We start from the raw sequence: 25016 nt of genomic DNA on the forward strand, positions 1-25016 counted from the left end.
ATTCATGTTCTGGGCTATGGCTTCCTGTGTTTCTATCCTGGATCATGGCTTTGGAGCCTGCTTTCCCTCTTCCAAAGCTGACCTACTCTTGTTCTCAGTGTTGTTAATGAATTTATTTTCCATTAAGCATGGAGATTTATTTTCCATTAATGGTGTTTGCCGAGGGAAGGGAGTTAGGCTTGTGATTAATTCATTGTGAACTAGAAGCCAGTTATGTGTACTTCAGACATACAAATCTTAAGAGATTTTTTCTTTTTCTTTTTTTTTTTTTTTTGAGATGGAGTGTTGATTTTGTTGCCTAGCCTGGAGTACAATGGTGCGATCTTGGCTCATCGCAACCTCCACCTTCCAGGTTCAAGTGATTCTCCTGCCTCAGCCTCCCAAGTAGCTAGGATTACAGGCATGCACTGCCACACCCGGCTAATTTTGTATTTTTAGTTTAGGCGGGGTTTCTCCATGTTGGTCAGGCTGGTCTTGAACTCCTGACCTTAGGTGATCTGCCCACCTTGGCTTCCAAAAGTGCTGGTATTACAGGTGTGAACAACCACACCAGGCCAAGAGATTTTTATATACTCAGATCTGTTTTTTTTTTTGAGACAGAGTCTTACTCTATAGCCCAAACTGGAGTGAAGTGGCATAATCTTGGCTCACTGCGACCTCTGCCTCCGAACTCAAGCAATTCTTGTGCCTCAACCTCCTGAGTAGCTGGGACTACAGGTGCGAGCCACCACGTCTGGCTAATCTTTTGTATTTTAGTTGAGATGGGGTTTTACCATGTTGCCCAGGGTGGTCTCGAACTCCTGAGCTCAGGCGATCTGCCCACCTTGGCCTCCCAAAGAGCTGGGATTACAGGCATGAACCACCACTCCTGGCCTCAAGTTCTTAAACTTAGCAATCTATCTATCTATCTATATTTTTAATTATTATTATTATTATTTTGAGACAGAGTTTTGCTCTTGTTGCCCAGGCTGGAGTGCAATGGTGAAATCTTGGCTCACCGAAACCTCCGCCTCCCAGGTGCAAGCGATTCTCCTGCCTCCTTGGTAGCTGGGATTACAGGCATGTGCCACCATGCCCAGCTAATTTTGCATTTTTAGTAGAGACAGGGTTTCTCCATGTTGGTCAGGCTGGTCTTGAACTCCTGACCTTAGGTGATCCGCCCACCTCAGTGTCCCAAGGTGCTGGGATTGCAGGTGTGAGCCACCGCACCTGGTCTCAATATTTATTTTTATCAACTTAACTTAGTCTAGTTTTCAAAACAGTAATGAATTAGAAGGCCATTGGGAAGATGCTTCTAGTAGGAATGAGAAGTAGAGCTGATGTATGAATGATTAAAAGCAAATGTGGGAGCCCAAAGCTAAGTTGTCTGTACAACCCACGTTACCCTCACAGCCTCTGGGGGCAGCATTGTCTTGCAGGATCATGATAGGGGCCAAGAAGATGGCCCCAAAGGTTGAGTGGTGGTCTATTGAGGAAGCAAAGAAGGTTATAGCTTTAGATGATCAGAAACAATGATTAAAATTAAGCCTTTGCATTTGAAGGGGCCTATTTCAATTTACTGGGTAATAAGACATATGGAATGTTTCATCCATCCTACCATAGATAAGATATTGTCGTGGAGTCAGATTTCATTAATATCTGAGATTCCTATAGTGTACCAGGCATGGTTCTAAGTGATTTTTCACATGAGTCAAAAGCCAGATGTGGAGCTTCCTCTGTTGTGCAAGTCAAGCCCTTCTTCTTTTGTTTTGGGGAACAGGTGGAACATGGGGATAGGGTGGGACAGGGGTCAGGAGGTTAAGCTGCCTACTGCCCAATCTTCACCCATAAACCCTAAAATGAAGATGTCACTTGACAGGTACCACCTTGGTACTGAGCTCCCCACTGTTATTTCTCATTCGCGGGAGAGGCCTATTGGAGAGAAATCTCCAGATAACAGGAGAGGAAATCCATGCCAGCCATTTGTTTGATGAACAAATGTACTCATTCATTCCTAAGTATAAACAGACTAGTAAGATCACCAGAGCTCTGAGGAAGACTGAAGCACACATCCCCAAAACGGATAAAGATAAGAAAAAGTCAATTTTATTTCTCAGAGGAAATAAAATAGATGATTTGAGGAACACAGAAGAACATTTAAAGTTTCAATGTAGCATCCACAGGGATATTTAAAAGGTAATGCAGGATAAAATAAGAAATTTAAAAAGAGAGAACAGAAAAGAACTTACAGAAAGGGAAAGTATTTTTTAAATTTCCCAGAGTTGAAGAAAAACACAAGTCTTCAGACTGGAAGGGTATACCAAGTACTAAGCAGAAATTAGAAAGTATCCTCAAAGAAATGCACTCTTGTGAGATTTCAGAACTATAAAGAGATAATTTTACAAATTCTTTATATACTTAAATTTATACTGTTAAATCTTATTTTGCATAATGTAGCTAAGTTGAATTGTCTTGATAGTGTGTGTGTAGCCAATAAAGGAAATGTTTTGCCCTCAAATACAGCTTCATTACAAAGTTCTGCTGCAATGCATGTGGTACAGAGAGTAGGCAGGGCAACTGTCATGCTTCTTTACCTGCAAAGAAATCGGTTGTCACACAGCTGAGCAATTTGTCCACAGTCACACAGCTAGGATGTAAGCGAGCCACTTCTAGAACTCAGCTGTCCGAGTCTGACCTAAGTTTCCATTTAGTTAGATGCTAGGGCACTGATACGCCAATTTTCAGGTTTTATGACTGTGATTTATGCTTTTTTTTTTTTTTTTGATATGGAGCTTTCCTCTTGTTACCCAGTCTGGACCTCAATGGTGCGATCTTGGCTCACTGCAACCTTCGCCTCCCAAATTCAAGTGACTCTCCTGCCTTAGCCTCCCGAGTAGCTGGGATTACAGGCATGCGCCACTAAGCCTGGCTAATTTTGTATTTTTAAGTAGAGGTTTCTCCGTGTTTGTCAGGCTGGTCTTGAACCCCTGACCTCAGGTGAGCCACCATGCCTGGCGTTTTTGTTTTTTTTTTATAGTAGTGATGGGCTTTCACCATGTTGGCCAGGCTAGTCTTGAACTCCTGACCTTGTGATCCACCCACCTTGGTCTCCCAAAGTGCTGGGATTACAGGTGTGAGCCACAGTGCCTGGCTGACAAGTTATGCTTCTTAATTCTCAGGTACCCAGTGTCTGAGTGGGCAACACTCTGCAGGTAGGGAATGTGGAGCAGGCCCAGTGCTTCTGTACCACGGTTCTCCTGTGTGCTGGTGAGTCAAGCATTCTACTCCCTGGTATCTGTGCTGAACTTAGTATGCTAAGTTAAAATCTATGTATCCGACTTTCTCTAGGAATTGAATTTCAACTAAAATCTCTATTCTTTATGTTCTTTCCAATTTACAAAGTTAAATAAAGCTTTTAATTATGATTTTCTCTTATGATAAACCAACTAAATAATGTTACACTTGGTACTACTGAAATAATTCTAAAGGCAATTGTTAGCATGCACAGTTTTCTGTTATGACCATAGCCTGAGTTGCTGCTTCTCCATGTTCCTGGACCACTGCCTCCTCCGGTAGTTGCAGCATGCTGGAATCTGAGCAGTTAGAAATGGTGCTGATTTTGCTGACTTCATATCCAGCATCTCTTCTCTAAGTCTCCCTTAGTAAAAGGAGTCAGAATCATCTGACTGGCGGGGTATGGTGGCTCACGCCTGTAATCCCAGCACTTTGGGAGGCCAAGGTAGGCTGATCACTTGAGCTCAGGAGTTTAAGACCAGCCTGCGTAACACAGGGAGACCCCCATTATTAGAAAAAATACAAAAATTAGCCAGCATGGTAGTGCACTCTTGTAGTCTCAGCTACTTGGGAGGCTGAGGCAGGAGAATCATCTGAGCCCAAGAGTTCGAGGCTGCGGTGAGCTGAGACTGTGCCACTGCACTCCAGGCTGGGTGACAGAGTGAGACCCTGCCTCAAAAAAAAAAAAAAAAAAAAAAAAAGAATCATCTGAACTTTGATTTTTTCATAGACAATAAGAAAAGACTATTTACATGGTTACATTTCTTAAATCATTGACACAAATATCTCATGGGAACTCAGCCCCAGTACCTGCCACACTCTGGACAATTGCCATTTCCTGGTGCTGCTTCTGTATTTTCCAGGTGTTCGCCCACTTGCAGTAGGACTTTTACTCGCAGCTTTGAAGGCTGTGGTTGCCTATGTATTCACCAGTGACAAGTATGTATTCATCTAGAAAAATGTCTTTAGTTTTATGCTTTCTTTTATATTTTTCTGATTATGAGAGGTAAGCAGCATTTTCCTTCACAGGAAAAACTGTAGTACAGCCAGGAATGAGAAGCATAGCACTAAACTTGAATGGATTTCAATGAAATGAAAGTCATTCCCCACTCTTTCAATACCCGATTTATCAAACATGAGTAGAGTTGTACTGGTGGCACCTGTTGACCAGCAGGCTTCCTTTAGAGCAAGTAGGAGGGACAGGACATCTTTACCTTGGGGAGGGCACTGTGGCCCATTTCATGTGTTTACCCTCTAGATCCATCTCATGAGGCTGCCTCTGCCATGTCCCTCTCCAGAGCCCCAGTATCTTTCTGCAGAGCTCCCCAGGCCCATCTTCCACCATAACTGAACAGAGCTCAGTGGCTCCCTGAGGAAGCAAATGCTTCCTGTGTGAATACTGGCCTTCGACTCCATTTTTGAGGATGATTCCCACTCAGGCTGAAACCTGTATCAAGTTCTTCCCAATCCCACATTTATATATCCAAAAACAGAGTTTTTGGAATTATCCTCTATAGTGGCAGCCTTGTCCCTTTTAACCTAAATTCTGTATAGTAATAAATTTTAAATCAGTGAGGTTTTATTATGTACTGACTTTGTAAAAAAAGTAATGTACTGTTTTGACAACTTACTGATAAATTTGTCAGGTTTGTCAGATCAGTAGTTAATTAACACCCCACTTTAATGTGATTTTTAGATCACTAGCTACTTTCTTTTCCTCTTACAGAGATATTACTTCCCTTGTGAGCCAAGTGATGCCTATTTTTGCTCCTTTTCATCTATTTGATGCACTTGCAGTATTTGGAGTGATTTTACTCTAATAAAGATAGCAAAATTTGTTTTGTGTTTCTAGCTTTTTAATTAAAAATTAAATGTCAGTGATTTTGTTTTTAAAAAGAGAAAGCTCTTGGTTTAGACAGTATGCGTCACTTGAGGGAAGATGGGTTATTAGAGAATGTAACCTCTCAAGGTGGAGAAGAGGCTTGGAGTCAAGAGAGTTCTCCCCTTCTCTAACTTCATCTGGTGCCTGAACACCAGGTGTTGTATACAAGTGGTGAGGCAACTTCTGCTTGAACCCTGTACTGCAGGCCATGCCACCTTTGAGTTGACTCTGACCACTAGAAAGTCCCTGTCTAGAGGGGCATTTCTCCCATGTTATCCCTCCCCAACCTCCCTACCCCACACTGTCCCTCCCCTAGTCCCTGCAAACAGGCCCCAGTGTGTGATGCTCCCCTCCCTGTGTCCATGTGTTCTCATTGTTCAACACCCGCCTATGAGTGAGAACATGTGGTATTTGTTTTTCTGTTCTTGTGTCAGTTTGCTTCCAGATTCCAGATTCATCCATGTCCTTACAACGGACACAAACTCATTGTTTTTTATGGCTGCATAGTATTCCATGGTGTATATGTGCCACATTTTCCTTGTCCAGTCTATCATCAATGGGTATTTGGGTTGATTCCAGGTATTTGCTATTGTAAACAGTGCCTCATGAACATATGTGTACATGTGTCTTTATAATAGAATGATTTTTAATCCTTTGGATATATACCCAGTAATGGGATTGCTGGGTCAAATGGAATTTCTATTTCTAGGTCCTTGAGGAATCGCCACACTATCTTCCACAATGGTTGAACTACATTATAGTCTACCAACAGTGTAAAAGTGTTCCTATTTCTCCACATCCTCTCCAGCATCTGCTGTCTCCAGATATTTTAATGATGACCATTCTAACTGGCATGAGATGGTATCTCAATGTGGTTTTGATTTGCATTTCTCTAATGATCAGTGATGATGAGCATTTTTTCGTTATGTTTGTTGGCCTCATAAATGCCTTCTTTTGAAAAGTATCTGTTCATGTCCTTTGCCCACTTTTGATTTTTTTTTTTTTTTTTTGGTAAATCTGTTTTAGTTCTTTGTAGATTCTGGATATTAGACCTTTGTCAGATGGGTAGATTGCAAAAATTGTTTCCCATTATGTTGGTTGCTGGTTCATACTAATGATTGTTTCTTTTGCTGTACACAAGCCCTGGAGTTTAATTAGATCCCATTTGTCTATTTTGGCTTTTGTTGCCAATGCTTTTGGTGTTTCAGTCATAAAGTCCTTACCTATGCCTATGTCCTGAATGGTTTTGCCTAGGTTTTCTTCCAGGGTTTTTATGGTGTTATACCTTATGTTTAAGTCTTTAATCCATCTGGAGTTAATTTTAGTGTAAGGTCTCAGAAAGGGGTCCAGTTTCTGCTTTCTGAATATGGCTAGCCAGTTTTCCCAACACCATTTATTAAACAGGGAATCCTTTCCCCATTGCTTGTTTTTGTCAGGTTTGTCAAAGATCAGATGGTTGTAGATGTGTGGTATTGCCTCTGAGGCCTCTGTTCCGTTCCATTGGTCTATGTCTCCATTTTGATACCAGTACCATGCTGTTTTGATTATACAAAGCTGTAGCTTTGTAGTATAGTTTGAAGTCAGGTAGCATGATACCTCCAGCTTTGTTCTTTTTGCTTAGAATTGACTTAGATATGCTGGCTCTCTTTTGGTTCCATATGAAATTTAAGGTGTTTTTTTCCAGTTCTGTGAAGAGGGTCATAGGTAGCTTGATGGGGATAGTGTTTAATCTGTAAATTACTTTGGGAAGTATGGCCATTTTCACAATATTGATTCTTCCTAACCATGAGCATGGAATATTTTTCCATTTGTTTGTGTCCTCTCTTATTTCGTTGAGCAGTGGTTTGTAGTTTGCCTTAAAGAGGTCCTTTAAATCCTTTGTCGGTTGTATTCCTAGGTATTTTATTCTCTTTGTAGCAATTGTGATTGGCAATTTGTTCTTGATTTGGCTCTCTTTAAGTCTGTTATTGGTGTATAGGAATGCTTGTGCTTTTTGCACATTGATTTTGTATCCTGAGACTTTGCTGAAGTTGCTTATCAGTTTCAGGAGATTTTGGGCTGAGACCATGGGGTCTTCTAGATATACAATCATGTCGTCTGCAAATAGAGACAATTTGACTTCCTCCTTTCCTATTTGAATAACCTTTATTTCTTTTTCCTGCCTGATTGCTCTGGCTAGAACTTCCAATATTATATTGAATAGGAGTGGTGACAGAGGGCATCCTTGTCTAGTGCCTGATTTCAAAGGGAATGCTTCCAGTTTTTGCCCATTCAGTATGATATTGGCTGTGGGTTTGTGGTAAACAGTTTTTATTATTTTGAGATAAGTTCCATCAATACCTAGTTTATTGAGGGTTTTTAGCATAAAAGGCTGTTGAATTTTGTCGAAGGCCTTCTCTGCATCAATTGAGATAATCATGTGGTTTTTGTCTTTGGTTCTGTTTATGTGGTGGATTATGTTTATAGACTTGTGTATGTTGAACCAGCCTTGTATCCCCGGGATGAAGCCTACTTGATCGTGATGGATAAGCTTTTTGATGTGCTGTTGCAATCGGTTTGCCAGTATTTTATTGGAGATTTTTGCATCTATGTTCACCTTGGATATTGGCTTGAAGTCTTTTTTTCTTGTTGAGTGTCTGCCGGGTTTTGGTATCAGGATCATGTTGGTCTCATAAAATGATTTGGGAAGGATTCCCTCTTTTTAGATTATTTGGAATAGTTTCAGAAGGAATGGTACCAGCTCCTCTTTGTATGTCTGGTAGAATTCGGCTGTGAAGCCATCTGGACCTGGGCTTTTTTTGGTTGGTAGGCTATTAATTGCTGCCTCAACTTCAGCCCTTGTTATTGGTCTATTCAGAGTTTTGACTTTTTCCTAGTTTAGGCTTGGGAGGGTGCCAGTGTCCAGGAATTTATCCATTTCTTCCAGGTTTACTAGTTTTGTTCATAGAGTTGTTTGTAGAAATCTCTGATGATGGTTTGAATTTCTGTGGAATCTGTGGTGATATCCCCTTTATCGTTTTTTACTGCATCTATTTGATTCTTCTTTTTTTTTTATTAATCTAGCTAGTGGTCTATTTTGTTGATCCTTTTTTAAAAAAACCAGCTCCTGGATTTATTGATTTTTTTGTGTCTCTGTCTTCTCCTTCAGTTCTGCTCTGATCTTAGTTATTTCTTATCTTCTGACAGCTTTTGAGTTTTTTTGATCTTGCTCCTCTAGCTCCTTCAATTTTGATGATAGTCTGTCAATTTTAGGTATTTTCTTGCTTCTCATGTGGGCATTTATTGCTATAAAGTTTCCCCTAGACACTGCTTTAAGTGTGTCCCAGAGATTCTGGTACGTTGTGTTTTCGACGAACATCTTTATATCTGCCTTCATTTCATTGTTTATCCAGTCAACATTCAAGAGTGAATTTTTCAGTTTCCATGAAGTTGTGTAGTTCTGAGTTAGTTTCTTAATCTTGAGTTCTAATTTGATTGCACGGTGGTCTGAGAGACTGTTATGATTTCCATTCTTTTGCATTTGCTGAGGAGTGATTTACTTCCAATTATGTGGTCAATTTTAGAGTAGGTGTGGTTAATTTTAGAGTAGGTGTGATGCCACAGAATGTATATTCTGTGAATTTGGGGTGGAGAGTTCTGTATATGTCTATTAGGTTTGCTTGTTCTGAATCTGAGCTGAAGTCCTGCATATCCTTGTTAATTTTCTGTCTCGTTGATCTGTCTAATATTGATAGTGGAGTGTTAAAGTCTCCCATTACTATTTTGTGGGAGTCTAAGTCTCTTTGTAGGTCATTAAGAACTTCCTTTATGTATCTGTGTGCCCCTGTATTGGGTGTGTATATATTTAGGATAGTTAGCTTTTCTTTTTGCATTGATCCTTTTACCATTATGTAATTCCCTTCTTTGTCTCTTTTGATCTTTGTTGGTTTAAAGTCTATTTTATTAGAGACTAGGACTGCAACTCCTGCTTTTTCTTTTGCTCTCCATTTGCTTGGTAAATCTTCCTCCATCCCTTTATTGTGAGCCTACGTGTATCCTTGCATGTGAGATGGGTTTCCTGGATACAGCACACTGATGGGTTTTGACTTATTATCCAATTTGCCAGTCTGTGTCTTTTGATTGGGGCATTTAGCCCATTTACATTTAAGGTTAATATTGTTACATGTGCATTTGATCCTGCCATTTTGATGCTACCTGGATGTTTTGCCTGTTAGTTGATGCATTTCTTCATTATATTGATGCTTTTTACCAGTTGGTACATTTTTGGAGTGGCTGCTACTGGTTGTTTCTATGTTTAGCACTTCTTTCAGGAGCTTTTGTAAGGCAGGCCTGGTGGTGATGAAATCTCTCAGCAATTGCTTGTTCGTAAAGGATTTTATTTCTCCTTCGTTTTTGAAGCTTAGTTTGGCTGGATATGAAATTCTAGGTTGAAAGTTCTTTTCTTTAAGGATGTTGAATATTGGCCTCCACTGTCTTCTGGCTTGTAGGGTTTCTGCTGAGAGATCCACTGTGAGTCTGATGGGCTTCCCTTTCTGGGTAACCCGACCTTTTTCTCTGGCTGCCCTTACCATTTTTTCCTTCATTTCAACCCTGGTGAATCTGATTATTATATGCCTTGGGGTTGCTCTCCTTGAGGAATATCTTTGTGGTGTTCTCTGTATTTCCTGGATGTGAATATTGGCCTGCCTTGCTAGGTAGGGCAAGTTCTCCTGGATAATATCCTAAAGAGAGTTTTCCAGCTTAATTCATTCTCTCCGTCACATTCAGCTACACCTATCAAACATAGATTAGGTCTTTTCACATAATCCCATATTTCTTGGAGGCTTTGTTCATTTCTTTTCACTCTTTTCTCTACTCTTGCCTTCTTGTTTTATTTCATTAAGTTGATGTTCAATTTCTGATATCCTTTCTTCTGCCTGGTCAATTTGGCTACTGAAACTTGTGTATGCTTCATGAAGTTCTTGTGTTGTGTTTTTCAGCTCCATCAATTCATTTATATTCTTCTCTAAGCTGTTTATTCTGGTTAGCATCTCATCAAACCTTTTTTCAAGGTTCTTAGTTTCTTTGCATTGGATTAGAACATGATCTTTTAGCTCAGAGCAGTTTGTTATTACCACCTTCTGAAGCCTGTTTCTGTCAATTCATCAGACTCATTCTCCATCCAGCTTTGTTCCTTTGCTGGTGATGAGTTGTGATCCCTTGGAGGAGGAGAGACGTTCTGGTTTTGGGTGTTTTTGTCCTTTTTGCACTGGTTTCTTCCTATCTTTGTGGATTTATCTACCTGAGGTCTTTATAGTTGGTGACTTTCAGATGGGGTCTCTGAGTGGACGTCCTTTTTGTTGATGATGAAGTTATTTCTTTCTGTTTTTTAGTTTTCCTTCAAACAGTCAGGCCCCTCTGCTGTAGGACTGCTGGAGGTCCACTCCAGACCCTGGTTGCCTGGGGATGACCTGTTGTGGCTGCAGAACAGTAAGGGTTGCTGTCAGTTTCTTCTGCTATCTCCATCCCTGAAGCATACCTGCCAGATGTCAGCCTGAGCACTCCTTTATGAGGTGATTCTTTGGATATATGGGGGTCAGGGAGCTGCTTGAGGAGACAGTCTGTCCCTTATAGGAGCTCGGGTGCTGTGCTGTGAGCTCCATTGTTCTGTTCAGAGCTGCTGGGCAGGTACATTTAAGTCTGCTGCAGTGGAACTCATAACTGCCTGTTTCCTAGGTGCTCTGTCCTGGGAATGTGGGGTTTTATTAATAAATTCCTGACATGCTGCTGCCTTTTATCAGAGCTTCCCTGCCCAGCAAGGAGGTTGCATAGTCACAGTCTGCCAGCAGAGGAGTTGCTGAGCTGTCATGGTCTCTGCCCAGCTGCTGTGAACTTCCTTGCAATTTTGTTTATAGAGGTATAGTTAGAACTGCCTCAGTAGTAGCAGACTGCCTTGGTAATGGTGGATGGCCTCGGTAATGGTGGACTGAAATGGTAGTAGCGGACTGCCTCGGTAATGGCAGACGCCCTTCCCCCAACAGAGCTGGACTGTCTCGGGTACAGCTGCGCTTGCTGTGAAACTCTCAATCCAGAGCGTTTCGGATTGCTGGTCTTTGTTGGGTAGGGGCCTGCTGCACCAGATCACCAGGCTCCCTGTTTCAGCCCCCTTTTTTTCAGTTGAACGGGCAGCTCTGTCTCCCAGGTGTTCCAAGCACCAGCTGAAATAGCCATGGTGGAAACTCGTGGCACTTTTCAGCCTGGAAATCTCCTGGTCTGTGGGCAGTAATAACTTGCATTGTTCTTGCTGGGAACTACACTCCAGAGCTGTTCCTATTTGGCCATCTTGCTGTCCTTCCTTATCAATTATTCTTTAATTTATTTATTTTTAATTGCGTTTTAGGTTTTGGGGTACATGTGCAGAACATGTAAGATAGTTGCATAGGTACATACATGGCAGTGTGTTTTGCTGCCTTCTGCCCCCTCACCCACATTTGGCATTTCTCCCCATGCTATCCCTCCCCAGCTCCGCCCCCCCACTGTCCCTCCCCTATTCCCTACAATAGACCCCAGTGTATAGTACTCCCCTGTGTCCATGTGTTCTCATTGTTCATCACTCGCCTATGGGTGAGAATATGCAGTGTTTCATTTTCTGTTCTTGTGTCAGTTTGCTGAGAATGACGTTCTCCAGATTCATCCATGTACGTACAAAGGACACAAACTCATCATTTTTGATTGCTGCATAATATTTCATGATGTATATGTGCCACATTTTCCCAGACCAGTCTATCATCAATGAGCATTTGGGTTGGTTCCAGGTCTTTACTATCGTAAACAGTGCTGCAATGAACATTCGTGTGCATGTGTCCTTCTAGTAGAACGATTTATAGTCCTTTGGATATATACCCAGTAATGGGATTGCTGGATCAAATGGAATTTCTATTTCTAGGTCCTTGAGGACTTGCCACACTGTCTTCCACAATGGTTGAACTAATTTACACTCCCACCAACAGTGTAAAGTGTTCCTATTTCTCCACATCCTCTCCAGCATCTGTTGTCTCCAGATTTTTTAATGATCACCATTCTAACTGGTGTGAGATGGTATCTCAATGTGGTTTTGATTTGCATTTCTCTGATGACCAGTGATGATAAGCATTTTTTCATATGTTTGTTGGCCTCATGTATGTCTTCTTTTGTAAAGTGTCTGTTCATATCCTTTGCCCATTTTTGGATGGGCTTGTTTTTTGATTGTAAATCTGTTTGAGTTCTTTATAAATTCTGGATATCAGCCCTTTGTCAGATGGGTAAACTGCAAAAATTTTTTCCCCTTCCGTTGGTTGCCAATTCACTCTAGTGACTGTTTCTTTTGCTGTGCAGAAGCTGTGGAGCTTGATTAGGCCCCATTTGTCTATTTTGGCTTTTGTTGCCAATGCTTTTGGTGTTTTGTTCATGAAGTCCTTGCCTACTCCTATGTCCTGAATGGTTTTGCCTAGATTTTCTTCTAGGGTTTTTATGGTGCCAGGTCTTATGTTTAAGTCTTTAATCCATCTGGAGTTAATTTTAGTGTAAGGTGTCAGGAAGGGGTCCAGTTTCTGCTTTCTGCACATGGCTAGCCAGTTTTCCCAACACCATTTATTAAACAGGGAGTCCTTTCCCCATGCTTGTTTTTGTCAGTTTTATCAAAGATTGTATGGTTGTAGATATGCTGTGTTGCCTCCGATGCCTCTGTTCTGTTCCATTGGTCTATATCTCTGTTTTGGTACCAGTACCATGCTGTTTTGATTACTGTAGCCTTGTAGTATAGTTTGAAGTCTGGTAGTGTATTGCCTCCAGCTTTGTTCTTTTTGCTTAGGATTGACTTGGCTATGTGGGCCATCTTTTGGTTCCATATGAAGTTCAAGGTGGTTTTTTCCATTTCTGTGAAGAAAGTCACTGGTAGCTTGATGGGGATAGCATTGATTCTGTAAATTACTTTGGGCAGTATAGCCATTTTCACAATATTGATTCTTCCTAACCATGAACATGGAATGTTTCTCCATCTGTTTGTGTCCTCTCTTATTTCATTGAGCAGTGGTTTATTTTGAGATATGTTCCATCAATACCGAGTTTATTGAGGGTTTTTAGCATAAAGGGCTGTTGAATTTTGTCCAAGGCCTTCTCTGCGTCAATTGAGATAATCATGTGGTTTTTGTTTTTGGTTCTGTTTATGTGGTGAATTACATTTATAGACTTGCGTATGTTGAACCAGCCTTGCATCCCTGGGATGAATCCTACTTGATCATGATGGATAAGCTTTTTGATGTGCCATTGCAATTGGCTTGCCAATAGTTCATTGAAGATTTTTGCATCTATGTTCATCGTGGATATTGGCCTGAAGTTTTCTTTTCTTGTTGAGTCTCTGCCGGGTTTTGGTATCAGGATGATGTTGGTCTCATAAAATGAATTGGGAAGGATTCCCTCTTTTTGGATTATTTGGAATAGTTTCAGAAGGAATGGTACCAGTTCCTCTTTGTGTGTCTGGTAGAATTCGACTGTGAACCCATCTGGACCTGGGCTTTTTTTGGTTGGTAGGCTCTTAACTGCTGCCTCGACTTCACACCTTGTTATTGGTCTATCCATAGTTTCGGCTTCCTCCTGGTTTAGGCTTGGGAGGACACAGGTGTCCAGGAATTTATCCATTTCTTCCAGGTTTATTGGTTTATGTGCATAGAGTAGTTTGTAATATTCTCTGATGATGGTTTGAATTTCTGTGGAATCTGTGGTGATTTCCCCTTTATCGTTTTTTATTGCATCTATTTGGTTGTTCTCTCTTTTATTTTTAATCAGTCTGGCTAGTGGTCTGTCTATTTTGTTGATCTTTTCAAAAAAAACAGCTCTTGGATTTATTGATTTTTTTGAAGGGTTTTTCGTGTCTCTATCTCCTTCAGTTCGGCTCCGATCTTAGTTATTTCTTGTCTTCTGCTAGGTTTTGAGTTTTTTTGATCCTGCTCCTCTAGCTCTTTCAATTTTGATGATAGGGTGTCAATTTTGGATCTCTCCACTCTTCTCATATGGGCACTTATTGCTATATATTTTCCTCTAGATACTGCTTTAAATGTGTCCCAGAGATTCTGGTATGTTGTGTCTTTGTTCTCATTGGTTTTGAAGAACTTCTTTATTTCTGCCTTCATTTCATTGTTTATCCAATCAACATTCAAGAGCCAGTTGTTCAGTTTCCATGAAGCTGTGAGGTTCTGAGTTAGTTTCTGGATTCTGAGTTCTAACTTGATTGCACTATGGTCTGAGAGACTGTTTGTTATGATTTCAGTTATTTTGCATTTGCTGAAGATTGCTTTACTTCCAATTATGTGGTCAATTTTAGAGTAGGTGTGATGTGGTGCTGAGAAGAATGTATATTCTGTGGATTTGGGGTGGAGAGTTCTGTAAATGTCTTATCAGGTTTGCTTGTTCCAGGTCTGAGTTCAAGCCCTGGGTATCCTTGTTAATTTTCTTTCTGGTTGATCTGTCCAATATTGACAGTGGAGTGTTAAAGTCTCCCACTATTATTGTGTGGGAGTCTAAGTCTCTTTGTAAGTCATTGAGAACTTGCCTTATATATCTGGATGCTCCTGTATTGGGTCCATATATATTTAGGATCATTAGCGCTTCTTGTTGTATCAATCCTTTTACCATTATGTAATGTCCTTCTTTGTCTCTTTTGATCTTTGTTGCTTTAAAGTCTATTTTATCGGAGATGAGAATTGCAACTCCTGCTTTTTTTTTTTTTGCTCTCCATTTGCTTGGTAAATCTTCCTCCATCTTCACGTAGTCCCACATTTCTTGGAAACTTTGTTCATTCCTTTTTGCACTTTTTTCTCTAATCTTGGCTTCTCATTTTATTTCATTGAGTTGGTCTTCGACTTCTGATATCCTTTCTTCTGCTTGGTCAGTTTGGCTGTTGAAACTTGTGCATGCTTCGTGAAGTTCTCGTATTGTGTTTTTCAGCTCCTTCAATTCATTCATATTCCTCTCTAAGTTGTCCATTCTTGTTATCATTTCCTCAAATCTTTTTTCAAATATTTTTTCAAGGTTCTTAGTTTCTTTGCATTGATTTAGAACATGTTCTTTTAGCTCACAGAAGTTTCTCATTACCCACCTTCTGAAGTCTGATTCCGTCATTTCCTCACACTCATTCTCTGTCCAGCTTTGTTCCCTTGCTTGTGAGGAGCTTTGGTCCTTTGTAGGAGGCGAAGTGTTCTGGTTTTGGGTGTTTTCCTCCTTTTTGCGCTGGTTTCTTCCCATCTTTGTGGATTTATCCACCTGTCGTCTGAGTAGTTGCTGATTTTTCGATTGGGTCTCTGAGTGGAGGTCCAGATTGTTGATGATGAAGTATTTCTGTTTCTTAGTTTTCTTTCTAACAGTCTAGCCCCTCTGCTGTAAGACTGCTGAGGTCCACTCCAGGCCCTGCTTGCCTGGGGTACACCTGTAGCAGCTGTGGAACAGTGAGGGATGCTACCAGTTTCTTCTTCTGCTATCTTTGTCCCAGAATGATGCCTGCCAAATGTCAGTCTGATCAGTCCTTTTTGAGGTGACTCTCTGGGTATACAGGGGTCAGGGAGCTGCTCGAGGAGGTGGTCTGTACTTTATAGGAGCTCAAGTGCTGAGCTATAAGCTCCGTTGTTCATTCAGGGCTGCTAGGCAAATACATTTAAGTCTGCGGCAGCAGAACTCATAAAACCCCTTTTTTCCCTCAGATGCTCTGTCTCGGGGAGTTAGGGCTTTATTTATGAGTATCCGTTGCACTGTCCTGCCCAGCTAGGAGGCAATTTAGTCACTATTTGCCTGCCGAGGCTCCGCCCTGTTGCCGTGGGCTCCGCCCTGCTGTTGTGTACTCCGCCCTGTTGGCGGAGTCTCTCTGTTATGGTGGGTTGCCTCGGCAATGGCAGGCTGCGTCAGCAATGGGAGAGTACCTCAGTAGGGGCGGAATGTCTCAGTAATGGCGGACGCCCCTCCCCCACCAAGCTGCACCATCCTGGGTTCAGCTGTGCCCGCCATGAAACTCTCAACCCCGAGTGTTTCGAATCGCCGTTTTGTTTGTCCCTGTGGGGGTGGGAACCGTCAAGCCTGATCACCTGGCTCCCTGCCTCAGAGCCCTTTTGGTTTTTTTAAGTTGAATGGTTGACTCTCTCCCAGGTGTTTCAGTCGCCTGCCTCTGCGTCTTCACTTAGAGCTGCAATCCTGAGTTGCTTCTATAGCGCCATCTTCCCCTGCTCCCTCAATTATTCTTTACTCCCTTACTTTGGGCTTACTCCTCTGCCTCCACATCCACCCCCAAAGATCATTTTTCAGTCTCAGGAGATTGTTAGAATGACACATTAGAATGCTTCATCTTTTGTAAAGGTCTTTATCTCCTTTTTTCTTGGAATTATATGTATGTGTACATGTGTTTAGTGTCTATGGTCCTATGTTTGTTCTTTTCTATTACTGATCAGTAGACAAAAGCATCTCTATTGGCATTTGCCAAAGAAGAGTGTGTTGAGAGTTAGGAAAGGTGTCCAAGGCAGTTTGAGGCTTCAATTCAGGCCTGTTGTCTTAAACACCTTTCATAAAATCTGCTACTCCCAGCTATAGAAATATGTGCAAATAGTCGATACACATGAAAAGGTGCCCACCATAAGTCACTAGGAAAATGCAAGTTAACATCATAAGGCAGTATCACTACAAGCTGGGTGTAGTGGCTCAAACCTGTAACCCCAGCACTTTGGGAGGCCAAGGCAGGTGGATCTCTTGAGCTTGGGAGATTGAGACCAGCCTGGGCAATGTGACAAAACCGTGTCTCTACTAAAAATATAAAAATTAGCTGAGCATGGTGGCATTTGCCTGTAATTGTAGCGACTCCAGAGACTAAAGTGAGAGGATCATTTGAGCCCGGGAAGCAGAGGTTGCAATGAGCTAAGATCATGCCACTGCACTCCTTTTTTTTTTTTTTTTTTTTGGAGACAGAGTCTCAAAAATGACAGTCTCAAAAGAGAGAGGAGAGAGAGATCACTACACATCCACCAGAATGGGCAATTTTTTTAAAATCAAGGTTTAGAAAGGAGCTGCTATATTGTGTTATACACCACTGGTGGGGAATATAAATTGGTATAAACACACTGAAAAATTATTTGTTCTCTAAAGTTAAATATGTATTACTTTCACTAAGAAATCCTGTAGTGGTGATTGGATGGGTGCCTAAGAGAGATGCCAGTAATGTTCTGGGCCATAGATACAGGTAGGTAAACTCTGTAATAATTTACTGTAGGCACTGTTTTCTATTTATGTAATATCCAATGAAAATGTAATGAAATTTGGGCCAGAAGGAAGAAACAAGTCCTGGGTACACAGTCACTACCTTAGTCCCCCTGAGGTTTAAAGAATTAAAGTGTCTGTTTTATCCTTGCCTTTGAGAAAACTCTTTCTGCTGACAATGGAGGAGATCAAAGATCTAAAGGCTATGGTGGAGAGGGATCGTGGAGCAGATAACCCACAATAAAAATAAAACCTTTCTGTTTTTAGCTGAAAAAGGAGGATGGAAGAGTATAGTGGGCAGGCATACGAAAATCACTACAGTCTACAGCATTCCTGAAAGGAGTAGCTTGTGAGGACTCAACCTTTACCCCTGTATCCTGCTGTGGTGATTTCATTACCCATAGCTACTTAACAATGAGTATGTTATATTTAAAAGTAGAAGGGAGAATGTTTCAGTTTAGGAGTATAGTAAAAGAATTTCCAGTCCTCTCTTAGGTTCCATAAATATATCACCTTGTTCTGTTAAAGCATTAGGATGTGATTTTTAAATATGCCCAACAAAATACCATCAGTTGATTTCTCTAGCTAACAAAGAAAATGTTCAAGAATTGGTACTAACCTCTTGGTGATTATGTCTTTAGAATCATACATTCTTTGTAAGAAATCCTGGCCGGGGGCGGTGGCTCACACCTGTAATCCCAGCCCTTTGGGAGGCTGAGGCAGGCAGATCGTGAGGTCAGGAGTTTGAGACCAGCCTGACCAACATGGGGAAACCCTGTCTCTACTAAAAATACAAAAATTAGCCGGGCGTGGTGGTGCATGTACATAATCCCAGCTATTCAGGAGTCTGAGGCAAGAGAATCACTTGAACCCACTAGGCAGAGGTTGCAGTGAGCTGAGATTGTGCCATTGCACTCCAGCCTGGGCAACAGAGCAAGACTCGGTGTCAAAAAAAGAGAAAAATCCTCACATCTTATCCTCAGCTGAACCAGCAGCTCTTCGCTACTCAGCGATTAATTTGCCCTAGGTGAAACAATTCCTATTCCAATTTCACACTGGAATTTTAATTTGCCCTAGGTGAAATGATTCCTATTCTAATTTCAGACTGGAATTCGGTTCATTGTTTACATTGTTTAAAAAGTGGAAGCATGATTTATATCTTTACCTAGTTCCTTAAATAATATTTACTAGCTTAGTATTTAGAACTGGTTACACTTTCAGATAAGATAAAAAAAGATTATTGGATATATGCTATGGTGGACTTTGAGCTGATTTAAACATTGCTACACAGTTCTAGATACTGATATTAGTTGGTTGGCTTCCTACACACAAGCACTCCTCAGTTACTTACAGAATTGAATTAAAACCTTTGTATATGTTGGAGGCTACTGCTTACCCTTATTATCTAAGCCTTCTTGCCTTCTCACCTACAGTCTCCCAACTATAACCATGGTATTTCCACATGGGCTAGATTTTTTTGTTTGTTTTTGTCAAAAGCAGGCAAGCAAGAAGTAGAAGTGAAGAAGAGTTGGATGGTCTTGCCAATTTCCTTGCTTCACTATGAGTCTCCTTAAGCTTTAAATTACAGGCTGTTGGGAAAGCCACAAAAGTAGACAGTGCCAAGGCACTAAGGCTAGAGTATGTGAGAGTATACCATTCATTTATTCAACAAATACTTACTGAGAACCTACTCTGGGGCAGGTACTAACTAGGTACTAACATTACAGTGAATATGGACAACAAAGACCCTGACTTTGTAAGACATTCAGTGAGGAAGGCACATTAAAACAACAAACAGATACATTTATAGTAAGAAAAATAAAACAGGGTCAGGGACAGAAAGTAGCAGAGACTGATATTTTAGACACAGTGGTCAGGGAAGGCTTCTTTAGAGGGGTAATATTTAAGCAGAAATTGAATGAAGTGAGAAAGATAGCTGGCAACTCCAAGCAAAGGAAACAGTGAATGCAAAAGTCCCAGCCTGGTAACGTGCTTAGAGTGCTCAGTAGTGTACAGCAAGGAAGTCACTCTGGCTGGAACTCACTAAGTGGGAGAATCCTACAAAAAGAGGTTGAAGATGTAGTCAGGGGCCATGGCCTTTAGGACTTGTGGAATATGTGGGCTTTGAATTTTATTCTAAACATGAGAGGAGGCTGTTCGGAAGTTTTGAGCAGTGAACTGACATGATCAGGGTACCTTTGGACACCAACAGCTAGGTGGAGAATGAGCTACAACAAAGTGTTATCAGAGTCCAATCATGAAAGAGAAACTATCTAGTTATTTCATGCAGAGGGAATTTTAAGAGTAATAGATGTCAAAAAAGAATGGGATGACATCATAGATTAAAAAGCTGCTATAAACACCCTTAGCTGGAACCCATGGAACTGCACCAGCTTCTGTGCCATTTGGAGACACTATAACTTTCAACCTCTGTCTACTAGAGGTGCCACCTTGACCATGGAAGGAACTGCTAGAGTAAGGAATAATCCCTTCTCCTCTTGCCCTATGGAAATGGCCAGCAACTGCCATACCATTGAATCCAGAAGCAGTAAGTTACTCCCCTCCTCCTGCCTTCTGATTTCCTGGTAGTGGCTCCTACTGGCAGAACTTTATCAGAAGCCACCTGGCATGAAAGCTTTGGCAATGGGGTTCATACACTCTAGGCCGCTGCAGTAGAGCATAAAGGGGCAAGTGTAGAACTAGGAAGTAACAATCTCTAGGGTCAAGAGTAGAAGCAGGGGGCTGGCAAGGTGGCTCACATCTGTAATCCCAGTATTTTGGGAGGCCAAGGGAGGGGGATCGCTTGAACCCCGGAGTTTGAGACCAGCCTGGGTAACATAGCAAGACTCCATCTCTACAAAAAAATACAAAAAATATTTAGTCAGGTATCGGGGCACAGACCTGTAGTCCCAGCTACTTGGGAGGCTGAGGTGGGAGGATCACTTGAGCCTGGGAACTGGAGGCTGCAGTGGGCCATAATCATGGCCACTATACTCCAGCCTCAGTGACAAGAGTGAGACCTTGTCTCAAAAAAAACCAAGGAGTAGAAGCAGGAAAACCATCAAGATGCTAGCCCTGTTTTTCTCATTTTCCTTAGCTGTGGTAATTTAGCCAATTCAAAGGCTTTGTTCTCCATAATTTCAACTTTCCTTCAGATTTGACCAAGTCAGGTAGAGGTGGTCAAACCCAAAACAACAACAGAAACAAAGACGCAAAAGAAAGGATCGCACAATTTATATTATTGAGCACTCTAATGAGAAGGAGAAATGAAGACCAGCTGGTTGTTAACTTTAGTCACGAAGGAGAGTTTCCAAGACAAAACTCCAATTCAGCTACTTACCTAGGAATAAGGCCCAGGGTCAAGACTGCTCTTTACCATTTTAGAAGGAGGAAAAAAAGCTCAGACTCACCTTCACTGCTGAAGCCAGATGATTGATATTCCAGAAAGAAGTTGACTGCTCTCCATTGTCATGGAAGTAGAAAAACTCGCCTTCCTTGTTTGGAGTAAGTAAAACTGCAGAAGAAGAGTGTACAGCAAAATAAACCTTAGATCTCAACCAAACTTTGGGATATCAGGGATTCTCTGGAGTGGAGAACTCCCAGACCTCAGCAATTGTCTTGTTTGGGCAATAAAGACAGCCCAATTTGGTACCAAGCACTGATAGATTTGTCAAAGGTCAGGGCCACCTCCACTCAGAGTCGCTTCCTTTGGCTGCCACTTTGTAAAACAAAACCAGCTCTCAATCAGTTTGGAAGTTTATTTTGCCAAGGTTAAGGACATGCTTAGTGGGGAGGTCTGTGCCTTTAAAGATGATTTTTGAGGGCTTCAATATTTCAAAGGTAAGAGCAGGCTGGAGGGAAAAGAGGGAGAACATAGTCATTACTGAATCCACACATTGCACACATAGGAAAGGAACGGGCAGGGGAATGGTCAATTATGTATTAGGAACATTAGAGAGAGGCAGTTTCTTGCATGACTCAGCTTTCTGCTTGTTTTTTTCCTTTAGGCATAGTGAATTGAGGTACCACGGTTTTTGTTGTTTTGTATATAAGCAGAGAGTTCATTTGGGCCAGGGCCATGAGTTTTTATTTTCCTTTCACAAATATACCATTTGGAGTTCAGAGGACAGGCTGGCATTAGAGCCTTCTGTGAGCACTATCCATGGGATTACATGAGGGAGTGACTGTGGGAAGAGAAGAGGACCCCGGACTAAGCCCTGGTCACCTGAACACCTAACAGGTCAGGAAGAGAAAAATCCAGCAAAGGAAAACCCAGAGAACTCGGCCAGTGAGCTAAAAACAAAAGTGCAGAAGAGTGTAGGGAAATGGAGAAAAAAGCAAGCTTTCTACAAGACAGGACCCATCAGCTGAGCCATCTGCTGCTGAGTAGAGTGATGAGCACTGGGGTCTTCCGCCCGAAAGGCAGTAAGGCAGAGGGGAGAACCTGAGGGCAGCGGGCTCTCTCTTGGGAGCGGAAACTCGGAGGGGTGGGCAGCGGGGCAAATGCAGGGCGGGGGAGCAGCTCAGAGTAAAGGACGTACGAAGATGATGCTTGTGCACGACGGAAATGACCGCTGTCCCGGCTCTGCGGGAGATGAACCCGGGTTTCCCGCCCTCGGGGACCAGCCCTCCAGGGACCTGGGACGGTCAGTGCCGGTCAAGGAGAAGCCGCTCCTCGCTTAAGGAAGCAGTCGGGGACAGGGGAGCGGGCGGGCCCTGCCGCTGTGGGGACTCGGGGGCGGCGGCCGGGGAGGCACTGGGCTCCGGCGCCCACTCCCCACTGACCGGCGGGGTCGGCCGGGACACGCCCAGCGCGTTTGACAGCGCCAGGCCTCCGACTTTGTCCGTCTGGCCACGTTTGAAGAGCCACAAAATGGAGGAGGAAAAGCCCTCAGAGCGTCGCGGTGCGGAGACTGCTCTCCGTCGCTGTCGGGGCGCTTCCGGCCGAGCGCCCACTTCCACCCGCGCGCCCTCCGCCGGCTCCTCCGGGATTCCCCTCCGCTCATATTGGAGCCGCCTCGGGGCGCTCTCAGCAGGACGGCAAATACCCATCCTCCATCCCTAACCCAGAAGCCTACTGGCCCGTGATTGCACTCCGTTCCCGCACTGTGCGCTCCACACCACAAGCCAGACCGCGGCCGGAGCCCGGGGAGTGAGCGGGGTGGGCGCGGGCGGGGCCGGCGTCCGGCCAGCGGTTGTCACGTGGGCCTCCCGGGCCAATAGGCGCGCGGCTTTGGGTCGTGCTCAGTCGGCCCCGCGGCTACTGGGCCTGGCAGTCGGACTAGGCGGATGCGGGGGCCGCGGCTGAGCGAGCGAGCCCTAGACTAGTGAGGTACGGCTGCTGGTCGCCGATAGGGACCCCCGGGAGGGAGGCGGAGGGAGGGGAGGCGAGCCCGCACCTGCATGCATCCCGCCTCTCACGCACCGGCGCCTCGCGACCGTGCCGTTCTCTGCAGGACCCGGCCATGGAGCACGAAGTCCAGCGAGTCCGCCAGGCGTTCCTATCCGGCCGGTCACGACCCTTGCGGTTCCGGCTGCAGCAGCTGGAGGCCCTGCGGAGGATGGTGCAGGAGCGCGAGAAGGACATCCTGGCGGCCATCGGCTCCGATCTGTGCAAGGTACGCACCCGTGCGGCGGGGCGCGGGGAAGCTGGTCCCCGCCGCGCACTTGTGGACCGGAGCTTCTGCTGGGCTTTCTTTTTGCTTTTACGTTTTGGATTACTCCAGCGCTGGGAGTGTGATTTCCAACAATACAGATAAAGCCAAAGTTCCGCCGACTTTCCTGGTCCTCTAGCAGTCGGAAAGGTGTATGTTACCTGGACTCTGTGGTTTCTTTTCTGCCTTTGCTGTTCTTGTCCATTTTTCTGTTACATTGTGGTTTTTTTTTCCTTATGATTTGTAGAAAGTCTTTGTATATTGTAGATTTCAGTAATTTGTCACTTTACCGCGTTGCAGATACTTTCTTTGAGTTTCTTTTTCTTTCCTTTCTTTCTTTCTTAGCCAGTCAAATTTAGCAGTGGGGAAGTTGTATACCAAATTTAGTGACAGTAATATTAATAAGTTCCGATAACCTGTTCCCATCAGACCAGCCTCTGGGTCTATTTCTTGTCTTTTAGCTTTGCATATGGTTTCTTTTGTAGATAGAGGTTTTGTTTTTAAGTTATAGTTACACTTAAATTTTTCTTCATAACTTTGTGCACTATTAGATCAGTTCTCAAACTTTAATGCACTGGCCGTCACCTGGGATCTTGTTCACATGCAAATTATGGTTCAGTTTCAGGGATTCCAAGTTTCTAACCAGGTCCCCAGTGATATGCATCTTTTGGAAGCATTATGCACTATTGTTTTGATTTTTGTGTGGGGTTTTTGTGTGTTTCTTTGTTTTGCGACAGTCTGGCTCTGTTTTCCAGATCAGAGTGCAGACTTGGCTCACTGCAATGTCTGCCTTCCGGGTTTAAGTGATTCTCTTGCCTCAGCCTCCTGAGTAGCTGGGATTACAGGTGTGCACTACCATGCCTGGCTAATATTTGTATTTTTAGTAGAAATGGAGTTTTACCATGTTGACCAGGCTGGTCCCAAACTCCTGGCCTCAAGTGATTCGCCCACCTAGGCCTCCCAAAGTGGTGGGATTACTGGTGTGAGCCACCACCCCTGGCTTGTGGTAGCCAAGTGTTAAGTAGTGTTTTAGGGTGGAAGTATATTCCTCTATGTTTTCTGATATATTGTTACCTTTTTTTTTCTTTAAGTGACAGGGTCTCCCTTTGTTGCCCAGGCTGAAGTGCAGTGACTCAATCATAGCTCACTGCAGGCTGCATCTCCTGGGCTCAAGCAATCCCCCCACCCAGACTCCCAGATACTAGGACTACTGGCATGAGGCTCTCTTGTTTTTACTTTTTATCTGCATTACAGGTGTAGCAAGGCTTTGCTCTGGGTTTGTGATTTTCCCTTCCCGACAATCCCCTCAATCAAAGATTATTTAAAGAAGTAGTAACAATAGTAGTACTACTAGTAACTATAAAATTTCTTTTTAGAGTACTTTTGGTGGATAGGGGCTATGATATTAAGTAAACAAGATGGGGTAAATAAGATTCCAAAAAGTCTGTGTCATTTAATGATTCTTCAAAACTAAATGTTTGTGTGAGTATGTGTATATATGGGATGACTCAAGAAATACAATAAGTTTCCTATTCTTGAGAGGTTTAAACTTTGTTGGGAAACAATGTACACAGGTAAAATGTGAGTAATAGTTATAAAATAGCTTAAGGGTGAACTATTAAGATGCAGGTCAAAAGTGTAATTGCTGTGATATAAGTGTGATCAGAGCAGATTATTACTCAAGGAAATCTTTCTGAAAGAGTTAATATTTAAGCCTGGTTTTTAAAGGGTATGGATCAGTAAAGAAGGATTTACTAATTTACTAAAGGTAGTATTACTGCTGCTAGTGTTACTACTCCCTGAAATAATCTTTGATTTTTAAAAAAATATATTAGGGAGAGAATTAGTAAGCTTTGTCAAGGGCATGAAGGGTGCAAAAGGAATCTGGATGGCAAACCAGCTAGTCTGATAATGCCAGTTGTCACTGCAGGTGTACCTTGCCTGAGTGTTTTGAATTCAGG

The 25016-nt window shown here is 42.7% G+C and overlaps 1 protein-coding gene across 43 annotated transcripts in view; it reads left to right on the forward strand.

Moving 5' to 3' along the window:
* Positions 1-25016, forward strand: part of ALDH3A2 (aldehyde dehydrogenase 3 family member A2) — a 178016-nt gene that overhangs the window by 81620 nt on the left and 71380 nt on the right. For 16 of the 43 annotated variants that reach the window (XR_013535610.1, XR_013535618.1, XR_013535614.1 and 13 more), the window contains one exon: positions 22858-23019. Coding sequence is in view for 28 of the 43 variants with exons in the window: in XM_078373165.1 (XP_078229291.1) it covers positions 22858-23019 (162 nt within the window). In the remaining 15 variants the exon portion in view is untranslated. Of the gene's footprint in view, positions 1-3158; positions 3247-22647; positions 22734-22857; positions 23020-25016 lie in introns of those variants that run through there. The other 27 variants (XR_013535609.1, XR_013535615.1, XR_013535608.1 and 24 more) reach the window with 2 other exon arrangements.

This window comes from Callithrix jacchus, chromosome 5, assembly GCF_049354715.1.
Source record: "Callithrix jacchus isolate 240 chromosome 5, calJac240_pri, whole genome shotgun sequence".
Lineage (NCBI taxonomy): Eukaryota > Metazoa > Chordata > Mammalia > Primates > Cebidae > Callithrix > Callithrix jacchus.